Source organism: Pristiophorus japonicus, chromosome 21, assembly GCF_044704955.1.
Source record: "Pristiophorus japonicus isolate sPriJap1 chromosome 21, sPriJap1.hap1, whole genome shotgun sequence".
Lineage (NCBI taxonomy): Eukaryota > Metazoa > Chordata > Chondrichthyes > Pristiophoridae > Pristiophorus > Pristiophorus japonicus.
The window spans coordinates 14,363,376-14,389,781 of NC_091997.1; the positions used below are offsets into that span (position 1 = coordinate 14,363,376).

At 41.1% G+C, this 26,406-nt stretch overlaps 1 protein-coding gene across 1 annotated transcript; it reads left to right on the top strand.

The window, feature by feature from the left end:
* The first annotated feature begins 7,872 nt into the window (after nucleotides 1-7,872).
* LOC139233615 (twist-related protein 2-like) lies at nucleotides 7,873-13,541 on the top strand. The gene is made up of 3 exons (XM_070864023.1): nucleotides 7,873-7,923; nucleotides 11,316-11,887; nucleotides 12,858-13,541. The coding sequence occupies exon 2, from the start codon at nucleotides 11,394-11,396 to the stop codon at nucleotides 11,868-11,870; it is 477 nt and encodes a 158-aa protein (XP_070720124.1). The 5' UTR covers nucleotides 7,873-7,923; nucleotides 11,316-11,393; the 3' UTR covers nucleotides 11,871-11,887; nucleotides 12,858-13,541.
* The last annotated feature ends 12,865 nt before the right edge of the window (nucleotides 13,542-26,406 follow it).

Consider the following 26,406-nt stretch of genomic DNA (forward strand, 5'->3'; position numbering starts at 1 on the left):
TCGCTGAAATAATACTTGTTTTCCTGCAGCCTTGCTGGCGTCGGCCTTTAACAGAATGGTGGTGGCTGGGTAGGTTTAGTCAGACAATATCCTAACATGCCGTACTGCAAAGTGGTAGCAGGCAGGTTTGTGTCCACAGTTCAACACTTGAGTTCCTGCTCTGAATTAAATCATCAGAGGGGCACCTACCTGGGCACTTTCCCATGGAGTTAAATATGGGGTGTCATCGTAGTTGGCTAATGTAGATCACGTTTGAAGGCCTTCCACTGGTCAGGTGCAGTTGGCTATTGTTTAACCCTTTTCCCTACCCCAACCCCGCTGAATGCCTTCCTACTTCCTTCTCTACTTTTAAAAACCTCTTCAAAACTGACCTTTCTGACGATGACTGGCTCACTCTCCGAGACCCTCTCCTGCTCAATCTTATCGTTCCTGGGTGAAGCACCTTGAGATGTTTTATTACATTAAAGGTGCTGTAGAAATGCAAACTGCACTTGCCCATTTAATCTGGCCAGCAAAGAGGCAACTGGAAGTTTACATTTAAAATAAAAGTGTGAATAATTAATAAAAACTTCTAGCTGTTTTTTTCCCTACCCCTTTGTAACTTTATACCAATCATACACATTATGTTTATATCTTCATTTTTGTTCGGTGGTGGGGTATTTGAGGGTTATGGAGCCAGGGCGGGTAGATGGATTTGAGTTAAAGATCAGCCATGATCTAATTGAATGGCAAAACAGGCTCTAGGAGCTGAATGGCCTACTCTTGTTCCTATGGCGATTACTGTCCCATGTATAACAAAACTAAATGTTTACTCTCAGGCTTACAATAGCCACGTAGAGATGTTTGTCAGTTCTGGGGGAACCAAGCTCAAGTTTTACCTTCAGTCGCTAATAGGTTCTGTTTTATTTATTTTAGCCGCTGTCCCTGGATTTCATTGTGTCGTATCATTATTCCCCTGCCATTGTATTCCTTAAAGTCTGTGATTTACTTTGAGTCTACTTGCAAGAGGACGTATCTTAGCCTCTGTATTATCAGAATTTTTTTTTTAATTGGGAGGGAAGAATTGCTCCGATTCTGACGTGGTGTACACACTTTTCAATGCAACCAAAGGAGTTCATCCTCCCAGCAACACCATTTTTTAAAAAGATCATAGTAAACGTATTACTGTAAACTTGAGTTTAGTAAAACTGCTCAGCTTTACAGTGGAACGGTCAACCTGTCATTACTACAAGCAAAATGCTAGGGCATGCTGACCTCAGGCCAGATATGAATCAAAGTACAGAATAATGTTGCACAAGGTCACAGCAAACATGACATTTGGCAGTGCTTAATGAAGAAAGGACTTCATGAATATCTCCTGTACCTGATTTTGAAGTGGGTTGTCATAATCCAATTAACATTGATTATTAGTGATTTAATCTGCAAGTCAGCACAGTTGTATTCAATGTATACTCTAAGTGAATTTCCTGCAATCTACAAATCGATAAACTGGTAACATTACAGATCCTGTCATGTGATCCTGTTGCACTGAATGTTTTGTGCTGATGTGAAGCAAAAATCGCTTTACATTGCCGTAAGTTTTATGTAATTCAGAATTCTGGCAAACATTAAAAACATTGCCTGATAGCTAGACTATGTCAACCCTTTTAATATTGGCATAAAGTGTTCTGTCGGTATTTCACGAAGATGACAAAACAAATCTGCTTTTTTTTAAAAACACCATTAAATCCCCCCCCTCTCGAAGTTGTGATCTCTTAGTGAGATTTGATTCTATGGAAAATGAAAAGAACATTGTGAAATTGGAACATCAGATGGTCATTGTTGTCCATTGTAGTCCAGGTAGCTGATGTATGGTGATATCCCAAGTGCAGTGTTAATGGTTATGTTGTAATCATGGTTGACCATAAAATGAGAACCAGTGCAGATGAGTAAACAACACACAAATTGGAGTGAGTTAGAAGGCGGTAACACACTAAGGACCTCACATGATGCAAATCCTTACAGCAGCTTTAGTCATTTTTAGAATCTATATCCTCTGAATCTTGAGATGTGTTACATCTGTAAAACACCCTTCAGCATGCTTTAGACTATAGAATATACAGTGGCAGAGTTTGTGGATACAATTCTATACCATTTTGAAATATTCAGTTGTTTAGCAGTGGGACATCATGTCAAATAGCAACAATAGGCCCCTGTGATCAACTCATGTGACTAGAATTGCACTTTGTACATGTTACATAACTATAATAAAGTAGTGTGAAAATCTTGTCACATGTGAAAAGCATGTATTTTGTTTTAAAACATCATAATCTTAGAAGGCTCCCTCTTGAGATGTGTTACATCTGTAAAACACCCTTCAGCAGGAAAGGTGGCTCAACCGTGGCTATCAAGGGAAATCAGGGATAGTATTAAAGCCAAGGAAGTGGCATACAAATTGGCCAGAAATAGCAGCGAACCCGGGGACTGGGAGAAATTTAGAACTCAGCAGAGGAGGACAAAGGGTTTGATTAGGGCAGGGAAAATGGAGTACGAGAAGAAGCTTGCAGGGAACATTAAGACGGATTGCAAAAGTTTCTATAGATATGTAAAGAGAAAAAGGTTAGTAAAGACAAACGTAGGTCCCCTGCAGTCAGAATCAGGGGAAGTCATAACGGGGAACAAAGAAATGGCGGACCAATTGAACAAGTACTTTGCTTCGGTATTCACTGAGGAGGACACAAACAACCTTCCGGATATAAAAGGGGTCGGAGGGTCTAGTAAGGAGGAGGAACTGAGGGAAATCCTTATTAGTCGGGAAATTGTGTTGGGGAAATTGATGGGATTGAAGGCCGATAAATCCCCAGGGCCTGATGGACTGTATCCCAGAGTACTTAAGGAGGTGGCCTTGGAAATAGTGGATGCATTGACAGTCATTTTCCAACATTCCATTGACTCTGGATCAGTTCCTATCGAGTGGAGGGTAGCCAATGTAACCCCACTTGTTAAAAAAGGAGGGAGAGAGAAAACAGGGAATTATAGACCGGTCAGCCTGACATCGGTAGTGGGTAAAATGATGGAATCAATTATTAAGGATGTCATAGCAGTGCATTTGGAAAGAGGTGATATGATAGGTCCAAGTCAGCATGGATTTGTGAAAGGGAAATCATGCTTGACAAATCTTCTGGAATTTTTTGAGGATGTTTCCAGTAAAGTGGACAAGGGAGAACCAGTTGATGTGGTATATTTGGACTTTCAGAAGGCTTTCGACAAGGTCCCACACAAGAGATTAATGTGCAAAGTTAAAGCACATGGGATTGGGGGTAGTGTGCTGACATGGATTGAGAACTGGTTGTCAGACAGGAAGCAAAGAGTAGGAGTAAATGGGTACTTTTCAGAATGGCAGGCAGTGACTAGTGGGGTACCGCAAGGTTCTGTGCTGGGGCCCCAGCTGTTTACACTGTACATTAATGATTTAGACGAGGGGATTAAATGTAGTATCTCCAAATTTGCGGATGACACTAAGTTGGGTGGCAGTGTGAGCTGCGAGGAGGATGCTATGAGGCTGCAGAGCGACTTGGATAGGTTAGGTGAGTGGGCAAATGCACGACAGATGAAGTATAATGTGGATAAATGTGAGGTTATCCACTTTGGTGGTAAAAACAGAGACAGACTATTATCTGAATGGTGACAGATTAGGAAAAGGGGAGGTGCAAAGAGACCTGGGTGTCATGGTACATCAGTCATTGAAGGTTGGCATGCAGGTACAGCAGGCGGTTAAGAAAGCAAATGGCATGTTGGCCTTCATAGCGAGGGGATTTGAGTACAGGGGCAGGGAGGTGTTGCTACAGTTGTACAGGGTCTTGGTGAGGCCACACCTGGAGTACTGTGTACAGTTTTGGTCTCCTAACCTGAAGAAGGACATTCTTGCTATTGAGGGAGTGCAGCGAAGGTTCACCAGACTGATTCCCAGGATGGCGGGACTGACCTATCAAGAAAGACTGGATCAACTGGGCTTGTATTCACTGGAGTTCAGAAGAATGAGAGGGGACCTCATAGAAACGTTTAAAATTCTGACGGGGTTAGACAGGTTAGATGCAGGAAGAATGTTCCCAATGTTGGGGAAGTCCAGAACCAGGGGACACAGTCTAAGGATAAGGGGGAAGCCATTTAGGACCGAGATGAGGAGGAATTTCTTCATCCAGAGAGTGGTGAACCTGTGGAATTCTCTACCACAGAAAGTTGTTGAGGCCAATTCACTAAATATATTCAAAAAGGAGTTAGATGAAGTCCTTACTACTAGGGGAATCAAGGGGTATGGTGAGAAAGCAGGAATGGGGTACTGAAGTTGCATGTTCAGCCATGAACTCATTGAATGGCGGTGCAGGCTAGAAGGGCCGAATGGCCTACTCCTGCACCTATTTTCTATGTTTCTATGTTTCTATGTTTCATGATCTGCAAAAGCCCATTGTAAAATGTGCACTTAGAAAAGAGGTGGTTATTGAGAAAGTGACCAGCATCAATGCAAGATGAACTTCATCAGGTTACTAGCACAGAAAGGTGCACTCTGTATAATAAAATGTTTAGGGGCTCAATTTTCCCCAATTATCTGTGCCCCTTTTTTGGCGTGCACTGTTTTTTTTTGGAATAAATTCAAATCTCAAAGATCCCCCAAAGTTTCTGCGCCAGTGTAATTCACTTAGGTAGGATTTTTTTTAGGGTACGATTTTTTTCTACCTCAATTCTGGCAAGTTTGGCCAACTCCGATTTACTCCAATTTTTCTTAGGACGGCGTATGTGACCACTCTGAAAAAAACCTTCTGGGCAATTAACAAAATCGGCACAGGTAAGAGAATCAGCTCAGGAGATGCAGTTCCAGGGCCCGGACAGCAGCAGCAGAGAGGGGGGAACGGGAGAGGGGTGGAGGCCTTTCGGCCAGGGTTAGGAGCAGCACCGCGAGGGAGGGGGTGATAGACTTTTGGCATAAACTCTTTAATAATTTAATGTTGGTAAGTTGCTGCAATGTGCTTGTGCAGGTTGTTATGAGCTGACCAGAATGTGTTGTATGTTTCACTTTCCAGCCTCAGCCCGCAGTGTGTCCCTCGTTACCCTGGCAACCCGATCTTTTTGGCGCAGATCATAGACTCCACCCCCAAAGCTAAAGGATAGGCTAGGCGGCGCCAAAATCAACAATTCAAACGGAAAAAGTTGGATGATTTTTCTGGCATAGTTGGGCCCCAAAAAAACAGGCATAACTCTTCAAGTACGGCAAAAAACGTCATTGGGGAAATTGAGCCCAACATCTCCGGTGCCTGTAATTTTCTTCTTTTGATTGGCTAAATGTCTGTTTTATTGACTTCTGATCAATAGCGTTCTATGAAAAGATAAACCTTGGCTCTAGCCTCTCCTCCCAAGAAAATTCAGCCACAGGAGACACACTATAACTGAACCACACCCACCCCACCCAACAATAAAACTCCTCACTCCAGCCAGAGGGTGGAGGTGAGTGAAAGGCCTCCAACTTCAACAACAACATGTAAACACTTCATAATTGATCAATAAATAGTGCTCAAACTGCCTAGTCTGGGGGCTTGCACTTTCCTCATCTGTGGCAAGTCAGCAGAGTCTATTGTCTAGTACAGCTACCCTGGCTGTCAATAGCTTTATTACTGTAATATTGGTTTATTTTATTCTTACAGTATGTGGGATGAAAACTGCAGCCACCCATTGGGGGGGGGAGATTTAACACACAGAAAACGAGTGGGTTGGGGTCGGGTGGGAGGTTACAGTAATAAAAATGAACCCCAAACCACCCATTTTCGGGTTTAACGGAGGTGGGACGGGAGGCAAGTTGCCATTTTTAAAATATAATGGCCCCCAAATTCCAATGTCCCGGGTCCGTACGAAGTTTCTACCGACCCGGGAAGGCATCGGAAAAGCCGGTTTTCAGCGCACAATGCGCATGTGCTGAAAACCGGCTTTTCCGATCTGCCAATTTTCTGGATTGACAGATCTCGCGCATATCGGGAGCGAGGACACTTGCAGGGGCAAGATTTCCGATATTTACGAATATCTTGCCCAGCAAATCTCCTTTAAAATCTTGCGCCTGAAAAAACAGGCATATAGCCTACTTTTACAGGCGCAAGTGTTTAAAAATACACAGAAACATTTTAAAATAAAGTTTATAAAAACACATTTTATTGTTAAAAACCCTCCCCACTAAGATAAGTTTATTTTGAGACTTAATTAAAAAAACTTTAGAAAGTCGGGAAAATATTTTTTTATAACAACTTTAATTTAAATGAATGTTAAATATGTAGTTTATTTTCTATTTTTTATTGTGTTTGGTGGTGGTGGTGGTGGGGGTTCTCCTATTACTTACGGAACTCCTATTACTATGAATGAGAATCTATACTGCACCTGATTCGCTGCTGTCTCCAGCTCCCGGCCTGCGCATGTGCACGCACTGCGACACGCAGTCACCGGAGGCCTCAGGCTCGGAAGTTCCAACAAGCGCCGCAGCAACAGGTAAATGCACATCTTTTTTCTCTTTTTCTTTCGTTTGCCCGTGGGAAGACCTCTACCGGAATTTCAGGGCCATTGAGGCTGGAAACCTCTGATTTAACTGGCCAGCTGGGATTCCCAGGCCTTTGGATTCTTGGCAGCAAGGCAAGGCAAGGACAGCCTCGGAGAGCACGCCTTGTGGGCAAGGAGGAGCAGGAGCACTTCCTCCCTGTCCCCCCCCCCCTCCAAGCTCCCCCACCTCCCTGGTTTGACGATCGGACCCCCTGTGATCGGAACCCCCAGAGTTGGGGATTGGAACCCCCCCCTGCGCCAAGGATTGGATTGGCTCCCCACCCCTGGATCAAGGCTCACACCTACCTGTGGTTGCGGCCTCTTGCCTGGCGTTCCCCGTCCAACTGGAAGCCAGTCTATCAATCAGGCTGACTTCCTGGTAGGGAACCTCTCCGTGACGTCACACGCCGCTGTGGAGTTAAAACTCTATAGCATGCGGGGAAACCTGGAGTCAAAAACTTAAAATTCCAGCCATAGAGACTAGCACAGAAACAGGTCATTCTGGTCTATGCCGGCATTTATGCTCCACACAAGTCTTCTCCAACCCCTCTTCATCCAACCCTATCAGAATATCCTTCTATTTCATTCAACCTCATGTGCTTATCTTGCATTGGAAGCAGTTCAGAAAAGGTTCACTAGGTTGAATCCTGAGATGAAGGGGATGACTTATGATGAGAGGTTGGGGCTGTACTCATTGGAGTTCAGAAGAATGAGAGGTGATCTTATAGAGACATATAAGATAATGAGGGGGCTCGACAAGGTAGATGCAGAGAGGATGTATCCACTCATGGGGGAATCTAGAACTAGGGGACATAGTTTTAGAATAAGGGGTCACCCATTTAAAACTGAGATGAGGAATTTCTTCTCTCAGAGGGTTGTAAATTTGTAGAATTCTCTGCCCCAGAAAGCTGTGGAGGTTGGGTCATTGAATATATTTAAAGCGGAGATAGTTTTTTGAGTGATAAGGGAGTAAAGTATTAAGGGGAGCGGACAGGGAAGTGGAGCTGAGCCTGTGATCAGATCAGCCATGATCTTATTGAATGGCGGAGTAGGCTCAAGGGGCCAAATGGTCTACTCCTGCTCCTATTTCTTATGTTCTAATACAGCTATACTATTTGCCTCAACTACTCCTTGTGGTAGTAAGTTCCACATTCTAACCACTCTTTAGGTAAAGCGGATTCTCCTGAATTCTGTATTGGATTTATTCGTGACTATCTCAAATAACCTCTAGTTTTGGACTCCCCCCACAGGTGGAAACATTTTCTCTACTTCTAACTATCAAACCCTTTCATAATCTTAAAGACCTCTATCAGGTCACCATTGAACCTTCTCTTTTCTAAAGAAAGGAGCACAGCTGTTCATCCTTTCCTGGTAAGTATATCTTTCCTGGTAAGTATCATCCTTATGAATCTTTCTTGCACCTTCTCCAGTGCCTCTATATCCTTTTTTTATAATATGGGGACCAGAACTGTGCTCAGTACTCCAAGTGTGGTCTAACCAAGGTTGGATACAAGTTTAACATAACTTCTCTGTTTTTCAATTCTATCCCTCCAGAAATGAACCCCAGTTCTTGGTTTGCTTTTTTTTTAAATCGCCTTATCAACCTGCGTCACTACTTCTAGTGATTTGTGTATCTGTAGCCCTAGATCCCATTGCTCCTCTATCCATTTAGACCCTTATTATCCAAGCAGTAAGTGACCTCCTTATTCTTCCTATCAAAATGCACCACTTCACACTTATCTATATTGAAATAAAATTGCCAATTACATGCCCATTCTGCAAGTTTATTAATGTCTTCTTGTATTCTGTTGCATTCTTCCTAATTATTACCTACATCCCCCATTTTGGTGTCATCCGCCAATTTTGAAATTTTACTTCCAATCCCAGAGTCCAACTCATTTACCTAAATTGTGAACAATAGTGGTCCCAATACTGATCCCTGCAGCACACTATTTCCCACCTTTTGCAAGGCTGAGTAGCTATCCCTAACTCCTACTCTGTTTTTGTTTTGTGGTCAGGTTGCTATCCAATCTGCTACTTGTCTCCTGACTCCACATGCTCTACGATGCAATAATTTATCGAAGGACTTTTGAAAATCCAAATATATTACATCTACTCCATTATCCTTGTCTACTCTTTCTGTTACTTCTTCAAACAATTCAATAAGGTTGGTCCAGCATGATCTTCCCTTTTGAAATCCATGCTGACTTCTATTTTCATTGTTTAGATGTTATATTTTGGTTTCTGGATGTGTAGGGAAAGCAAAGATTTCCTGCAATTACCTGTAACATAAGGGTAATTTATAATATCCTTGAAATATTTAAAAGTTTGATTTTTGATTACATTTTTCTATTCAGAAACGTAATTGCAGCCCTCAAAGGTATTAATCATACCATTAATTAATTATGTTTTCTCCACTCGAGACAACATATAGAAGCTTTAATCTGCAATTGGAGCAAATGAACAATTAGTGGGGAAAGAATTCAATTTCTAGAATCTACGTCAATATTCAAGGTTCAGAAAAGAAGAGACACTATGTCCTTTCATCTGTGAGTCAGAAGGTTGTGGATTCAAACCCTACTCGACTTGAAGACACAAACATGGCTGATACACCAGTGCAGTAATGATGTAGCAGAATCAGAGGTGCTGTTGGATTTCTGTCCTTCAAATAAAAAGACATGCAATTATATAATGCCTTTCAGGCTTCAGGACATCCCAAAATGCATTACAGTCAATGAAGTACTTTTGAAGTACAGTCACTGTTGTAATGTAAGAAACACAGCAGCCAATTTACGCACAGCAAGCTCCCACAAACAGCAATGTGATAATGACCAGATAGTCTGTTTTAGTGATGTTGATTGAGGGATAAATATTAATGGATTATTTAAACTCAAACCAATAAAAGGTGTGTAGTTAATCCTTACAGAGTGTCAGGAGGTAAAGTTAACAATTCTTCGAACAACATTTTCGAGCAAAACTTTTGGGAGGTATTGCTAAACAAAGCTCAGTTGGTCTGGCCAACCCACCTCAAGTCTTGAGCTTTACTTTGATAAGAGAAATTGCTCGCCTTTTTTGGAACCAGTTAAAACTTTGCACGCAGCCTATATGAACCCAGCATTTTTTTACAGTTGTTCCTGGGATGTGGGCGACACTGGTGAGGCAACACCCACTACTCACCCGTAATAATACATTAAACCAACACCACCTGCCTATTCCAGTGGCTATAGTGACCATTAAAGATCCCAATGGCACTATTTGAAGAACAGGCTGTTCTCACTCAGCCAACATCACCAAAAAAACAAATTTACCTTTTGCTATTTGTGGGAGCTTGCTGTGCACAACATGGCTGATATGTTTGATTATATAAGTGACTACTGCAAGGTTGTTAATTGTATAAGGCGGCTTTGAGAAGTGATATAAAGACAATATAAATGCAAGTCTTCACCTTTCGGATCTCGACCTTCTGGTTCCCAGATGCAGCTTATCCCCTGAGTGACGCTAGGGGGCACGGACAAACATTAATAGTTACACATCACAAAATGTGCTGGCTAAACTTTCCTTTGTACAATCCCAAACTGCGTCCAGTGCCTAAAAAAAATCATACCTTCCTCTAGAATTTCATAAACAACATCATTGCCATTTTGTTTTTGCAACGAAGATTTTCTCCAGTAAAACAAATTGAGACGAAGGCGGATGGAGGGGGGGGGGATACTTAAATTGATATTTTTTAAAGAAGTTTTGACCCAGTTCCCGGCTCCTCCACTAACTTCATCCGCGGGCCGATTCCCCGATGGCCCGGGAATGTACGATGGTGAAGAAGAGCGCACAGAAATGACAAGCCGTTTAGTACTCTAAATCTGCAGCACTGCAAAACGGGATTAACTGCAGTTTTAGAGTTACGTACACTTTAATAATTGGAGTATGTGACTGAAAAAAAAATCACGGTCTGAGTGTTAATTTGCATATTCCATTCAGACTGCGTTGGCTGCCCACAGAGATTAGCGAGCAACAGAAAAAAATGAAATCCATGAAATCACAGTTTGCAACAGGGAGCCGGTCCAGCATACAGCACTTTCGTGGGAGCCTCTTTTTGACCAAATGTAAGATTCATTCAGGAATAATGCACAATTAACTCTATGAACATAACTCACACAGATATTTAGAGTCACCGGAACATTATAAATCGAGCAGTTCATGACTGTCTGGAAATCTTTCAACGTCACATCTTCAGATCACTGCCCCTGAAATCATTGAAAACTTTTAAAAAAATTCTTATTGCAACCAGCCTATTAAAACGGTTAAGATTTAACTAGAAATATACTTCACAATCCGAATTTATGAATACTGATAAAGTAACCATTCCTTTTTTTGCCAAATCGTGATTTCTTCCCGGTTTAGCCAGCACCGGTATGGTTAATTCTCGTTACATGAAACGCTTTATATCCGCCTGGATTCCACTAGATATCCTTTAAGATCAATTTTTCTCTTTGGAAAAAAATGGGAGTTGATCCGCAGGCTGATTTTATACAGATGTTAGTGGGTGTTTTCTGCATCGTTTGCCAACAGAATCCTCCCACTCATTAGAGGGAATGTGGCCCAATCAGTTCGGAGCTTCCCCAGGATGTGGGCCCTCTCCTGGTTTTCCAAAGCTAAAACCCCCACGAAAACACTGAAAGATAGAAAGAAGAATTAGGGACCACTGGGAGTAAAGTTGCTAAGGCACATCTGTAAGTTTGTTTATTTTCACAAATTCATTATTTCAGTTTGCAGAGATTTTGTTATCCTCCCCCTTCCCCCCCTCTTTGCTGACGACAGCCCTTAAAAGTTTGGCTGAAGGCAACATGCAGGAGGATTCCAATTCCCCGTTTTCTCCTGTGGACAGTTCGAGCAACAGCGAGGAGGAACCGGACTCTCAGCAGAAGAGAAATGGCAGAAAGAGGCGCTCAGGCCAAAGGTCTCAAAGGTCTTCCAGCACCGGGAAGAAAGGGATGAAGATTTCTCCCCTGGCCCAGAGCTTGGAGGATATTCAGACCCAGAGAGTGGTGGCTAACGTGAGGGAGCGTCAGAGGACACAGTCCCTGAATGATGCTTTCGCAACCCTGCGCAAAATCATCCCCACCCTGCCTTCAGATAAACTCAGTAAGATCCAGATCCTGAAACTGGCCACCAGGTACATCGACTTCCTCTACCAGGTGCTGCAGAACGACGAGATGGATAGTAAGGTGACGAGCTGCAGTTATCTGTCACACGAAAGACTCAGTTATGCATTTTCTGTCTGGAGGATGGAAGAATCCTGGCCCTTGTCTGCTGGACCCTAGCATCTGCTGGCTATCAGGTAAATGTGAGGGGGCTTATTGTCATCGAGGTGTTTTCAAAACAGGCCCTTGTTTCCAATAATATATAAACCGAGATAGGCAGCGGCACGGAGAGGCAGACAGCGACATGTATAAATGGTGCAATGTAAAAGGGCTTAAACAAACACCTCGCAATAATGAGCTTCTTTCATCTCCGCTTCAAGCGTTGCCAGATGATACTTTTTCAGCTGCATTACTCTTTCATTTCCCTCATATCCCATTGGAAGCTGTATATTTTCCTTCGCTCCCTGGAATGTTTCTTTTCCCTTTTCTGTGTAACATTTCTCCCTTTTGTATGTGTGTCTTTCTTTCTTCTATTCCCACCCCCTGTCTGTATGGAACAGGCTTTGAATGATAACTTGTTTGATCCGTCAACACTTTCAAGTTGTGAAAGTCAACAAGTGGGCCACGATCTGGGCTGTAACCCCCTTTGCCTGCTCCCGAGTATTTATTGGCTCTGGCCCTGTAGCGTGAAGGAAAGTTTAAGCAAACACACAGAGCAGAAATGCAACCATTTCTGACTGGCACCTCGACTTCAACCATCAGCAAATGTAAACTTTTACAGCCACCGCGGATCCAGACCAGTCTGCCGTGCAAACTCTGCGAAACTCAAAACTTCCAGAGTCCGAGTAACACGTCCACTCACTTACAAAACTTCCAGTTCAATAAAACGTCAAGAAATATTTTTAACAATACTTGTGTTTAACTGTTTTTTGACTTTAACCACAAGAAATGGCTCCAAGTCACGGCCGGTTGTTGGGTTTCAGGCTCATTTTTTTTTCCAAGTTTACGTGGAACTTGTAAAAGCAAAACTTCCGCATTCGGGTTTATTACTGAAAGGGTCTGGAACTCTTCAAAGGCGCCCAGTCACAGGCTGGAAGTTGGAATTTACTTGAGGTATTTTTTTTTCCATTTCCAAATGATTGAAAACATTCTCCCTTTGACTTACAGGCACATTAATATGCTACGTGGGATCTCTGCACCAGTGCCACAGGAACATTTTAAAGATGAACTAACGTAACCGAAAGTCAAGAGCACTTAAATATCAGGCTGGGGCTGTGGAGATACCTAGAAATATACTGGGACATCAGACAGCGTTAGTCTGTGGATCCAATGTTATCTATTTATTTGCATGTCTTCTGCAAAGCTTCGATTCCACCGTATATCGAGTGGCGGGACTGGGAAAATGTTTTTTTTAAAGGAAGCAACCGGCGGACTCAGAGCTATAAACACGGAGCTTTGTTGTGAAATATTATTTTTGATATTTTAATCGGAAACTGAACTTTATTTCTGGAGATTGAGCTCTGAATGTTGTGAACCGCCTTATTATTTGAAGAAAAGCTATATGGCGTCCTGTGTTTTGTAATAAACGCACATTGCGTACAGTTTTACCAAGTTTGTGTGTGTTTTGGGTGAATTTACAGCTCCCTGGGGAGCAGTGAGGCCTTTGATAGTAAAATAAATAATCTGCTTCTCAAACAGAAGTCAGATGCTTAACAATAACCTTCGAGTAAAATCAATTTTCTATATATTTAACGTGGTGACCTCTCTATATATAAAGAGCCAAATATACTATACGGTTAAAAGATATGTTAAAACAATCTGTACATGAAGTGTAGTTTCAAAGCTTTTAAATGCTCCGGTTCTGATTGAATAAACAATATTACATGCAATGCTGTGTACTTTCGGAAGTAAGATTCCGAATCATTTACAACAATTTAAGTCTGGTTTTTTTTAAAGTTAATTTAAGTTAGATATTCGGGAGCAGAAAATCTCACCTTTAATCAAAGGAGCCAGGCAGGATGTCGAGTGTTTCATTTCTATTTGCTGTTAGCTGCCCTTCAGTCCTGCAGACAGTTAGCAGAATGTTCAGGTCTGATTTGCAGTTCTCAGCAAACACAAAGCCAGGCTTTGTTAGAAATTCGTTTTACGAAACTCTGGTGTACTTTGAAAGTATTACTTGATGTTTTATCAGAACATCTTTCATTTTTCTAAATCTGTCTTTTCCAAGCACACTTTTAGAAAACTTCATTAGTTAGATCACGTCGATTTATAGTTCAAAAACACCCGTACCCATTCTCTGGTGCAGGTGTAGACGGGGTTTACACTGAAATTCACTAAAGAGAATAAACAGTGAGAGAGAAGGAAGGACATGAGATTACTATGCGGAAAGAATGAAATGGAAATTACCCAGAACAAAATGAAAGTCAGCGGTTTGGTTTGCCAGTGAGAGAAGGAGACGGACAGTGATAGAAACCGGGTAGATTTGTTTCCGAGAACTGGGCTGTTTCTTTTATTGTCCCCGTTTCCAATTGATCTTCTTCTCAAACACAACTGGATTTATGGATCGATTGATTATTAAACCATACCTTGAAATCATCGCGACGTGAAAATAGTCAAGGATACTTTGTACAAAACAATTGCAATTCCTATCGAACGTTTGCTTTATCGAGTGCAATCGAGTCACGAGCGATTTTAAATTGCTTACATGTTCACAGGGAGCTCAGATTAACTTTTGTCGCAAGTTTTTTAATAACGTGAAACGAGACAATTAAAAATACAATAAAACTGAAAAGTGCTTTAAAAGTACAAGGACAATGGTATTGGTTTATTGTGCATTCAGCGGTTCCTGCAGGTTCTAGTCTATACTCATTGCGCTATGCATTAAGAGGCGCTATAATGACTACTTTTGAATAGAGTAGCACATTATCTGATAGAAACCAGAAATAATGTTAATCAGCTGACCGGGGCTTACGGACCGCTCGATCCTGTATCTTACAGCAATATATTGTTGCACACAATGATTATAAAGAGTTCGATCGTTCTGGAAATCGGAGTAGATTCTACTGTAATGCAGTCGAAATTCTCATGTGCAGTTCTAACATGGGATTTGTACAATTTTGCTAATAAACGGTTATACTTTGACAGCATCAAATGTTCTGTGTTCAGCTGTTTCGTGTAAGGTGGGAAGGCTTAAAATTCCCAGCCCTCACCTGGAGAGGATTCGCTTTCTCTCTCTGACCCTCTTTGTGTAGTTCCAGCTTCACCACGCTATCCTCTTAACAGTTCAAAACACACACACAGACTTCAAAACACAACATATCTCTCACACACACACATATATCTCAAAACACACAATCTCTCTCACACACAGACTTCAAAATACACCATCTCTCTCACACACAAACCTCAAAATACACCATCTCTCTCACACACACACACCTCAAGACACACAATCTCTCTCACACACAAACTTCAAAATACACCATCTCTCTCACACACAGACTTCAAAATACACAATCTCTCACACACACCAATACACAATCTCTCTCACACACACACCTCAAAATACACCATCTCTCTCACACACAGACCTCAAAACACACCATCTTTCTCACACATACCTGAAAACACGCAATCTCTCACACACACCTCAAAATACACAATCTCTCTCACACACACACACCTCAAAATACACAATCTCTCACACACACACACCTCAAAATACACAATCTCTCACACACACACTTCAAAATACACAATCTCTCTCTCACACACAATCCTCAAAATACACAATCTCTCATACACACACTTCAAAATACACCATCTCTCTCACACACACACCTCAAAACACACCATCTTTCTCACACACACCTCAAAATACACCATCTCTCTCTCACACACACACCTCAAAATACACCATCTCTCTCACACACACACCTCAAAATACACAATCTCACACACACACCCAAAATACACAAACTCTCTCACACACAGACTTCAAAACATTCCATCTCACACACACACACACACAAACAAACAGACTTCAAAACACACACACACACACATACACAAATCTCAAAATACACCATAACATTAACCCCCAGACCGGTTTAAAATTGATTGAAATCATACACAAACTTCAAAATCCTCAGAATTCACACACGGGCTCAAAATACGCGAAATTCACACACTATATGCATTTGGTATACGAGACTTATGTATAATTCTAGATATTTGCAATCACTATCGGATTTGATATTCTTTCTGATTAAAATCAAATTCATCTGGACAGGAATCACTGAACTGCCATTACAAGAAGATTAGGTTTGTTTATTCTTAACGGTTGAGATAATGAGAGGAAATTCTCCCCAAACACTGGACAGTCACGTTCTATCTGAAACTTCACTTTCCACCCAACATGTGGCTGCCTTCTGGCAAGTGGAAAGATTTTATTTTTATCGTCTCTTTGTTGTGATTTATAACGGAGCGAACCCGATTCAGTCCCTTCAAATGTCCCGGAGGAATCAGCACATCTTCAAATTCAAAGCCTGCAGTTTCCGATCCAGGGAATACATTAAAACAGCAATATTTGTGTTCAGAGTTTTATGAAGTATGATAGCCAGCTTTCGCTGGACTTTGACCACCAGTGACCCCAGAGAGAGTAGATAGCAGAAGGAAGAGACAGTTTGAAAAATAAACTCAGTTGTTAATCCAAAGATAAAGATGAGAAAGTGAGGGCTACTGAAGGAGACGAGAGGGAAGGGAGATGTAGGCAGGAATGGAGACAGGTAGAGGTCACGGGTGATTACCCAAGAGTTGGACTCCTTCAATGTGCACATTAAATCCTTATCTTTTCACCTGGCAAGACCCACTGCAGAATAAAATGAATGGCTGCGTGCGGATACACTGTATCCTTTGGTATTCTTTCTCAGTGGGAGTTGTTCCATTCTCCTGGCAAAAGAAAGGTCGACTGGTCTGGGTATTAGCGGGAAGATCGCTGACCCCCAAAAGCGAATCCGATCAGAGCAAAATCCGGGGAAGTGGACGAATTCTCGAAAGGTCAGGGTGAATGGGACAGCAGAGGTCAGGTCTGGGCGGAGTAGGGTCCTGATGGGAGTAGGGTCATTGACATTGCGGTTCGCCGGGAGAAGAGGTGAAGGGCTGAGGCTAGACAGTTAGCGTTAAAGACTAGAATCAAAATAAATAGGAGGCCGAGGTTTGCACGGAGAATAAGATGGGGCTGGTAGTGGAGGGTGGGGTGAGGGGGGGGGGGGGGGGGGGGAGGTGATACGCTGCCGATTTCGCTCATGATGTTTCTCTGGGGAGGAGTAAGGTTAAATATGGATCCTGATAATCCCCATCAATGATTACTGACAGCATCCCTGGGCGGGTGGAGAGATTAACTAAATCATCTCTGTCCAGCTTAAGTTACACTTAATATCAACATTTGTGTGTGTGTGCAAAAGGCACCTCAATACCCTGTAATTTGATTTATTTTATAGGACAGATTAAATCCGGAATAAAAATCAATGTTTTCTGACCATAATTTGAGACGAGATAAACTTCTTCCCCTCTTCTTTCTGGCAGAATGATCTCCCATGTTGTATCAAAAGAGTATTTTAGCTACATCAGTCTCGCAGAAAAATATGACAAAGGTGCTATTAATGGTGATATGATTCACCTCTAACCCTCAGGACCTGCAGTCTCACACAGTGATTTGGTGCCAGGAGCTGTCTATGATCAAGGCAGTCAGCACGTTGTGTACAATGTGCACTAGCTACACCTAGTGGTGAAACTGGCCGTTGCACCCGACCTCTTCTATTTTAATGAACACCAGCAAAATACTGCGGATGCTGGAAATCGGATTTTAACGAGATAGTTTGAAATTAATGTGCACTTAAAGACCAGCTTAGACCACACCACAAAGACTCCGCTCAAAGTGAAATAACTACTAATGATTGGGAGTAACTGTAATAACTTCTCCTGTCCTCGCCTTTCTGTTGATTTATCTTTAAAAAGTATTGTTTACATCAAGGAATGAGGAATTATGATGATCTTAACGATGTGAAGTAGCTAAATGAACACACGCAAGATCGCCAGAGCTTCCGGTGCGGTGCCGGTGTTAAAGGGGCAGTACTGGTCCGGTGAAGCGGCTCAGAAGCTGTTTTTATTAAGTTCTGGTGAGCAGAAGTGATCAGATAGTCACTCATCAGGCCGGTCACTTCAAAATATTGTCATAACCAAACACAAAGTCTGCCTTCTACACCCACCCTCCTCAATGTAAACTATTCAATATGTTAACTGCAGTTTCAGAATGTTCAGCCTGTGGACAAATTGTCCAAAACAAGAGCAACTTGTTACGAAGTCATTTAGGCTGTAAACATAAGTGGAATTTGCATTCGGAGAATTTACAGCGAAAAACATCCACTTAAAGAATCATTAACTCCGTCAAAGGCCAAAAAAATTGCATTTTGGATTTCACTACAAATAAAACAAGAATTCAGGTCAGTTGAACTAAATATACTTTCAATATTTTCAATAAAAGCACGCGCAAATCTTAGATAAAAATGAATCGTTTTAATTAATGCCAAATGGAGAGCCTCATTTGCTTTTAATCAGCGGCGCAGTCAAGAAGCGAGAAAGAATGTCCAAATCAGAACTCTCGCTCCAAATGTCGAAAGTGGGAAATGTGCGAGCGACCATTAGATTGGGGAGCTGCAATATTCAGTATTTTACGGAGCACTGATGATAAAATTACCTGTTAAAGTTTGTGAAATGATTGGCTCTCACGGGTCCTATTTGCTACACTAACATATCTCCAGCTCGACTTAATTTGAATTAAATCCCCTTTTTTAAAAAAGAAAAAACACCGAGCTTGTCAAAACAGTCAGAGAGAGAAAACTTTTAGGTTGACAATTCACAAAAATGTGGACAAGTCTAAAACAGGAGTGCGGCTCTCTTCCTGCCACATGCTTTCAGGCTGGTTGATTGGGTACATGTGTGCTCTTTGTCCTCCAGCTACTTAGCACAGATCAAAGCCATCAGAAACCTTTCTTTCAACTGAGTACAGAACAGCATGGATTGTTTATGGGGTGTTTTTATGATCAAATCTATTATTTCACTGCAAATCCAACCCGGTTAAGATCACCCTTTGTGAAGTGTACGATTAGGAAAATTGTAAACTATCAAATTTGAAACAACAAAAGCCCGATTTAACTGATTTACATCTACTCGTGTATATATTTTTTTAATGTTTTAATGCTGATTTAACCTTTCCAGACTCTAATTCAGGGCAGCCTAGTTCCTTCAGTATTTAACAATACAGGTAATCTTGTTTCATTCTGATAAGATTGTAACCGTGTAAGATCCATTTTTTTTCTTTCCACTGGCAAAATAGTTTGGCTGTTGAGGGTTTGGCTGTATTTCAAGTATGTATTTAATGAAATCATGGATCACAAAACTTTAAATGAGGCTACAGCAAAGCTCACTCTCTCAAATCCAAGTATGTTTGCATTACATAAACATTTTCATTCCGTGATATGCAAAATATCATCGAAAAGGTCATTTCCAAATTGTAAAATCTCTGATAGATTAATGTTTTAAACTGTATTAAACTGTACTCACAGGAACTTAAATTCCTGTCTTGTTTCCCATACCACAGTAATGTGCTAATCAAGTCACTGTGCGGACAGGCATCATGGCTGCAAATGAAGTCTAACATTTCGAACCAGTTAACTGGCAAAATGCAAAAGGTTATGCGACACTTCCCTGATACCGGAGTGCAAAAGACCGGTATTAATGGTTGGAAAAATTAGAACAGTTTCCTAAACTTTGTAATTCAGCAGCATCCCTCAGTGGGTAAATGCACCACCAAGAATGGTACGCAGCCATACGGACCAGGTTGGTCCCACGTTTAATCCTCAGTCTGTGCTGAGCTAACTGATCACAGCTGGGACAGCAGCACGTGTGCCACAAATGGCTGCAGTGCCTCTGAACTAAGAAAGGCCACATGCAAATAAAAATGCCAGGGTTCTTCCCCCGACCGCTATCTAGTGACTTCTGCAGGAAAGTACAGGTGTGTGGACAGGATTGGGTTCAGGTGTGATGTCACTGAAGGCGAATAGTCTTCAGACACTCACAGTCTCAGCTTATACGTGAAGAATGGACACTTCTGTAAGGCTAACGGAGAGCTGCGGGGACACGTGAAACCACATCTCAACGTAACGCAGTACCTTTGGAGAGGAGAGCAGAGAAGGAAAAATATCCTTTGCATCATGAAGAAGCTTTGAGTTTGCACAACTGTGGAATTTTGAAATTATTTGCCAAAGTCTCTTGTAAGTAAACAATCAAAATCTTTACATTAGTGCACGACAGTGTCTAAAATCAACATGTTGAAGGGTACTGGAACGGCTTTTAAAGAACCATAGTAAAATAAATGAATGCACAGTAAGCTTGCTGCGGTGGGACTGGACAGTGAACAAATGTGGAGGAGATGCTTCGTAAGGTGAAGCCAAATTAACTCTGATGGCCAAGATCAAATCTGCCAGGAGATTCCTAATAGAGTGAATGCACTCTCTCCAGTGAGAGAGCGAACCAATATCTCAACCAGAAATATCAACGTTTGAGAACTAAGATCACGAGGATATGGATTAAAATGAGATTATCTCAGGCAATGTCACCTTTTATTTTAAAAAATCCTTCAGACTCAGTGAGCACATCTGCTAAAATCTATGGAAGGAAATAGTCACTGGTATAGCTAATCATAATGGTATGAAATGCAGTCCAGATGTAATCTCCGGTCCAGGACCATATTTAAGCTCTGAAAACTAGGCCCACCTGATATACTTTCTAACCTCGGAGGGAAGCGAACCTTTGATGTAATGTTTCATCTGTCTATTTGACAGATGACCATACATCACATCACCCCTGCTATGCCATCTCTTTATGTTGTGCTCTTTTCTTACTTCCAATGCCTCACACTCCACAGTGTGCTACAAAAAACTATTGATCTAAAATGGCCTGCTGTTATGATTTAATTGATGCCTGAAATTATCAAGTGTATGCCTTCATTTTTTTGTTGCACGGATATGCGAGTTTTGTCCCAACATCTGTGGAACCTGAAGTTGGAGGGGGCGCTTAGAAAGCAAGCCGTGGTATCTATGCCCCCATTAAACCCAATGGCTCAGCACAGCAAACTTTGCAGAAGTGGTAGAAGAATTAGTGATCAACAATTGACGGTCCCTCAGGTGGCTCAAAATGAGATTTTGCTTGGGGGAGGAGAAAGTGAAGTATTCCACACTTAAACAACAGGCGGTATCTTCAGCAATAGCATAGAAGGAGCAGCACTAACCTGCCTCTGTAATGGAAGGTCATCTAGGATACTGTGGAAGGACTGAATGAGACTCTCCATGTCCGACTATTAAGGGGGCTGTGCTCAATCAAAATTGGGTGAAGAGTATTAGCTCATAATTTGATCTGTCATTACCCTGAGAGAATCCAGGTTCATGCAATTCTGCCTCACAGCTGCATTTCAGAAATACAAGACATGTCTACAAAAACTAAGAAATGGATTTATAAGAACATTTTGCTTTGCTTTACAAAAAATCAAAATCCAGAGGCAAAGAGCTATATTATTTAGCTGGGCTCGTTTTGGGTGCAGTAGATTGATTTTTCTTGTAAATAAATATAATTTGTAATTATTCTTTGAAAACTGTGTCTGCACATGGTTTTGGTTCCTAGATTGCCACATCACATTATCGCAGATCACGTCAAAATTATCTTCAGGGCATTCCCTTAGCAGTTATCAATTGTCAAACTTTATCAATTGTCTGACATTCCCACCTCGGTTATTGGAGGTCTGCAGCATTTTCATCAGTACAATGCAGATAATCCTTGAACTGAAATTCTGGTTATATTCCACGTCTGATAGCAAAGTTGTGTAGAACATAACATACTAGAAAAATGCAGAGTTTTTTTCTGGCTGTACTTCAAATGAGTTTGTGGCCAAAGGTTCTCTCAATTACACATCTGGCAGTTCAGGGAGCTTAGTTATATTTGACCTGTGCAGCTACATTTTTAAGCCACAGCCCTTGACTTCCACAAGCTAGGCTCTATTGCTTTCATTCCTTTAAATATCTCAACCAACCAATTGGAGTTACGACAATGTCTGGGGAACTAATGATATGGCACTGCCAAATTTGCGCATTCAGCACATGATTATGTTTTGCAGTCATGGTAAATGTTCTCATCCTCAGGAATTGCTTGGAGCCCAGTGTCCGTTTGATGACACCACAAGGGAACCTTGCCAGTTCATAATAGTGTTTGAGCTGCTTTTGTTGAGGCTGAGATATTGGAAAGAAGACATAATGAGCTGTTATCATGACCAATGCCATGCTGATTTACTTGAACATGGCGGACTGGCACATTCGAGATAAATCATCAGTATCGTGAAATAAAATATGGTTGGGAAGACTTTCACAAAGTGATACTCCTGGCTAAAAGATTCTCCAGATCCTCTTGAAGCTGCTTGGAGGCTAACTGTTCATTATGACAGTATCTATTTAAGACGTGTGTCTCCGGAAATGTTATCAGATGGAGACAAATCAGAACCTCGGGATACAATTTTCACATTTCTAGAATAGGAACTTTGACAATCATCCATTACAAAAGTGCCACTATTTTCCATTTCTGCCTTACAAATCATTCCAAAGGACTGAAGCCAGGTGTGCATATTTTCGTGCAGGTACATGATTTATTGACTAAGGTCATTTATTGATCGGTATCGCATGGGAAATCAATGCAACAAATTTGTGACAAAACAGCAACATTTTATTCCCCCCACCAAGCCTTGGGAAAAATGCAGTCAGTGTCTAAAATGAGGCTATTTATAATCACCCAAACAAAATTTCTGTTGCAATCCTCAATTAATACATATTCGGATTACATAATTAAAGATTACAGATATATACGACACAGTAAAAGGCCATTTGGCCCAACCAGTCTATGCCAGTTTCTATGCTGCACTCCAACCTCCTCCAGTCCTTCCTCATCTAACTCTATCTGCATAACCCTCCATTCCCTTCTCCCTCATATATTTATCTAGCCTCCCCTTAAATGCATTTATACTATTCGCTTCAACTACTCCCTGTGGTAGCAAGTTCCACATTCTCACCACCCTCTGGGTAGTTTCTTCTGAATTCCTTATTTGATTTCTTGGTGACTATCTTATATTGATGGTCTCTAGTTATGCTCTGCCCCACACGTGGAAACATTCTCTCTGTACCCACTCTATCAAAACCTTTCATAATTTTAAAGACCACTATTAGGTCACCCCTCAGCATTCTTTTTTCAAGCGAAGAGACTCAGCTTGTTCATCCTTTCCGGATATGTATACACTCGCATTTCTGGTATCATCCTTGTAAATCTTCTCTGCACATTCTCCAGTGCCTCTATATCCTTTCTATAATATAGGGACCAAAATTATATGCAGTACTCCAAGTGTGGTCTAACCAAGGTTCGATACAAGCTTAGCATAACTTCACAAAGAAATAGAGCTTGATAATGACCATTGCTCAGAATGCTCCTCCCTGCCCTAATAATCATCCCCAGACACTGATCATACATTTCCTGTAATTTCAAGGTTGGAAAAGGATCTTGGAAGTGATTCAAAAACAAGAAAATCAAAAGATAAAGTGAAAGGACATGTAAGTGGTCGTAGAGTAGATGGCTTCAGTTGAAGAGCCAGCACCATCACAGGCATGGTGGGCTCAATGGCCTTCTCCTGTGCTGTAAATTATATTACACAAGATCAGAATTAAAGTAACTGGGAAGGACGATAATGCGATGTCCAATTTGGAGTTAAGTAATTTTCCAATGCAGCCTTTGACTGGTAAAAGTTCCTGAGTCATAATGGCTTAGGATCACCACACCACAGGTAATCCATAGCTAAAAAAATTATTATTGAAAAAGTGTCTGCAGAAGATTTTAGGTTCTGGACTGCAATGCGGATCTGTGAATTGAGTTATTCAACATTTGGTAGAATCAGTGTTTCAACGAGAAAGACAGAAAATCATTTGGTTGCTTTTTGGATCTTTATGGAAGAGTTTATAACATCAAGGATTATTGAGAGTAACTTGCAGACGTTTTCTGTGGACCATTCCCTGATTGTATACTCTATGCTGGAAAATTTGGTTGGCAGGAAAATGGAGCTGTAAGGACAGAAGAAAAGGATCCATCCATATTCATACATGCAGTCCAAGGAATATGTAGGATGCTACAGCAAGCATTCAGTCACCATACTTTAAAATGTTTAAAAGTTTTGTAATAACTATTATATAAAATAAGGTACTAGTATGTTATTGTTCTTAAGTGAAACAATGGGGTGTTGGTGAAGATAGGGGTACATTATTTTTGGGAGTACATTAAAATGTAATATCCAATCAAATGGACAAATACATTGATACAATGCATTTTAATTTGAGCTATAATTGAAAGTTTGTGCAGCAATATTACCTTCAAGAGATCAGCTGTAAAGCAGCTGAACGTTGACAGCTAATACCCTCAAGAGGAAAGGGTGGGAATCTTTTTTTGGAAAACATTATGGTGTAATGGATACATGTGTAGATCTGCTGGGAAGGTAAGTTGCCTAAAACCACCAGAGTCATGTTTATAGTTTAATAATCACCCTGTTTGTGGGGCTCCAATGTCTGATCTGATTCAACATGAGTTACCATGATGTACACTGGGTATTGCAATGTGGCATAGCACCCAGTATTAGATACATTGACAATAAACTCACCAGATTTGATTGACATTCTGCAAGATTCCTGTTGCTAGGTCTGAGAAGACAACTGACTTACAGTACTTAATGCACCCTAGTGGAGAGCAGCTTGATCTGGAATTTATAATTTACTTGGCTACTTTCAGTAATTATTGCAGGATTAATATGATCCTTGTTGGCATTAGTAAGCAGATGCATTTACAACATAATCTCAGATCATGTCCTGTGATTGTAAAAGAAAAACTGACCCTGATCTCCATAACCCTTAGGGGTATATGTTCCTCTACTTTGTAATGTTAAAATTGACCCGAATATAAAATCATGATCCTCATTTCATACTCAACTATTTAATGTATAGGGGAAATTATAACCCTTAAAGTTGATATTGTGGTGAAAATCTGCTATGGGACCCAATTTGTCAAACTGAACCTTGGATCAGTGATAGCACTCTTGCCTTGGAGTCAGAAGGTTGTGGATTTAAATCCCACTCCAGAGACTTGAGCACATAATCTAGGTTGACAGTCCAGTGCAGTACTGAGGGAGTGCTGCCCTGTCGGAGGTACCGCTTTTCAGATGAAGCCTGAAATTGAGGCTCCGTCTGCCCTTTTGTGTAATGTAAAAGATTCCATGTCACTATTTGAAGAGCAGGGGTGTTCTCCCCAGTATCCTGGCCAAGATTTATCCCTCAAACAATATCACAAAAAACAGATTACCTGGCCTTTATCTCATTGCTGTTTGTGGGATCTTGATGTGTACAAATTGGCTGCCGTGTTTCCTTACATTACAACAGTGACTACATTTCAAAAGTACCTTATTGGCTGTAAAGCACATTTGGATGTCCTGATGTTGTGAAAGGCGCTTTATAAATGCAAATTCTTTCTTCGAAGAGTGCCTTGGTCTGAAATGGCGATGTTTAAGGTGAATGTGGGCATTCTGTTGCCTTATGTCTACTGAGGAAGTTGAAATTTAAATTAAATTGACTGGAGTTAACTATTACAACAAAGTTATTGCCCGGATCTAAAAGCTACCAACTCCCAATAACTAACATTTTCTTTGAATGCCTCTTTCTTACTTTTACTGTAATGTATTCTTCAAATAATTTGTTCATTTACATAGTACTAATGTCCTCATGTATTTCAGTTAATTGCAATATAAAGCCTTATCCAAAAGAAAAACTGATAAACCAGAATCTGATGTCTTTAACATAATGCAGCATTTACCAGTAGAATTAATATCTCGAGATGGAAAGCATCTTTTTCCAGCAACCTTAACTCCATCATTCATTATTATAATAAATAAGAGATATTGGATAAAGTTTTGCACAGATTTATAACTTTGTGAATGAGCTTTACTGCATTATGAAAATGAGATTTTCAAGAACTCAATAGAAAGACAGTCATAGCAAAACTACATTATAGTGAATGCAATTGAGGAATGGAAATGCAGGAAATGAACATTTTAAAAATGGAATGTACTGTGCAAAGGTACATTTTTAAAACAGTCATTTTTATTATTTGGTAGCCAACAACTTCCTGTTTGAATCTCTCCAATCAGGTTTCCGTGCTCGTCAATTGGCCCTAACCAAAGTCACAAATGACATCCTCTGTGATTGCAACCATGGTGCATTATCCCTCTTCAATATCTCTGCAATCTTTGTCATGGTTGGTCACACCATCCATCTTCAACACCTCTCCTCCACTGTCCTGCTCAATTGGACTGCCCTCCCTCAGTTCCGATGGTAGCCACAGCATCTCCAGCAATGACTTTTCTTGCCACCCCAGAACCATTACCTTCAAAGTCCCACAAGTATCTATTGTTGGTCCTCTCCTCTTCCGCAACTAGATGTTGTCCATTGTTGATATCATCCACAGACATGGTGTCTGCTTCCACATGAATATTGACAACATCCAGGTTTACCTCTCCATCACCTCTCTCAAC

Coding starts and splice junctions, on each gene's coding strand:
- LOC139233615 (XM_070864023.1), top strand. CDS start 11,394: ATGCAGGAGGATTCCAATTCCCCGTTTTCTCCTGTGGACAGTTCGAGC.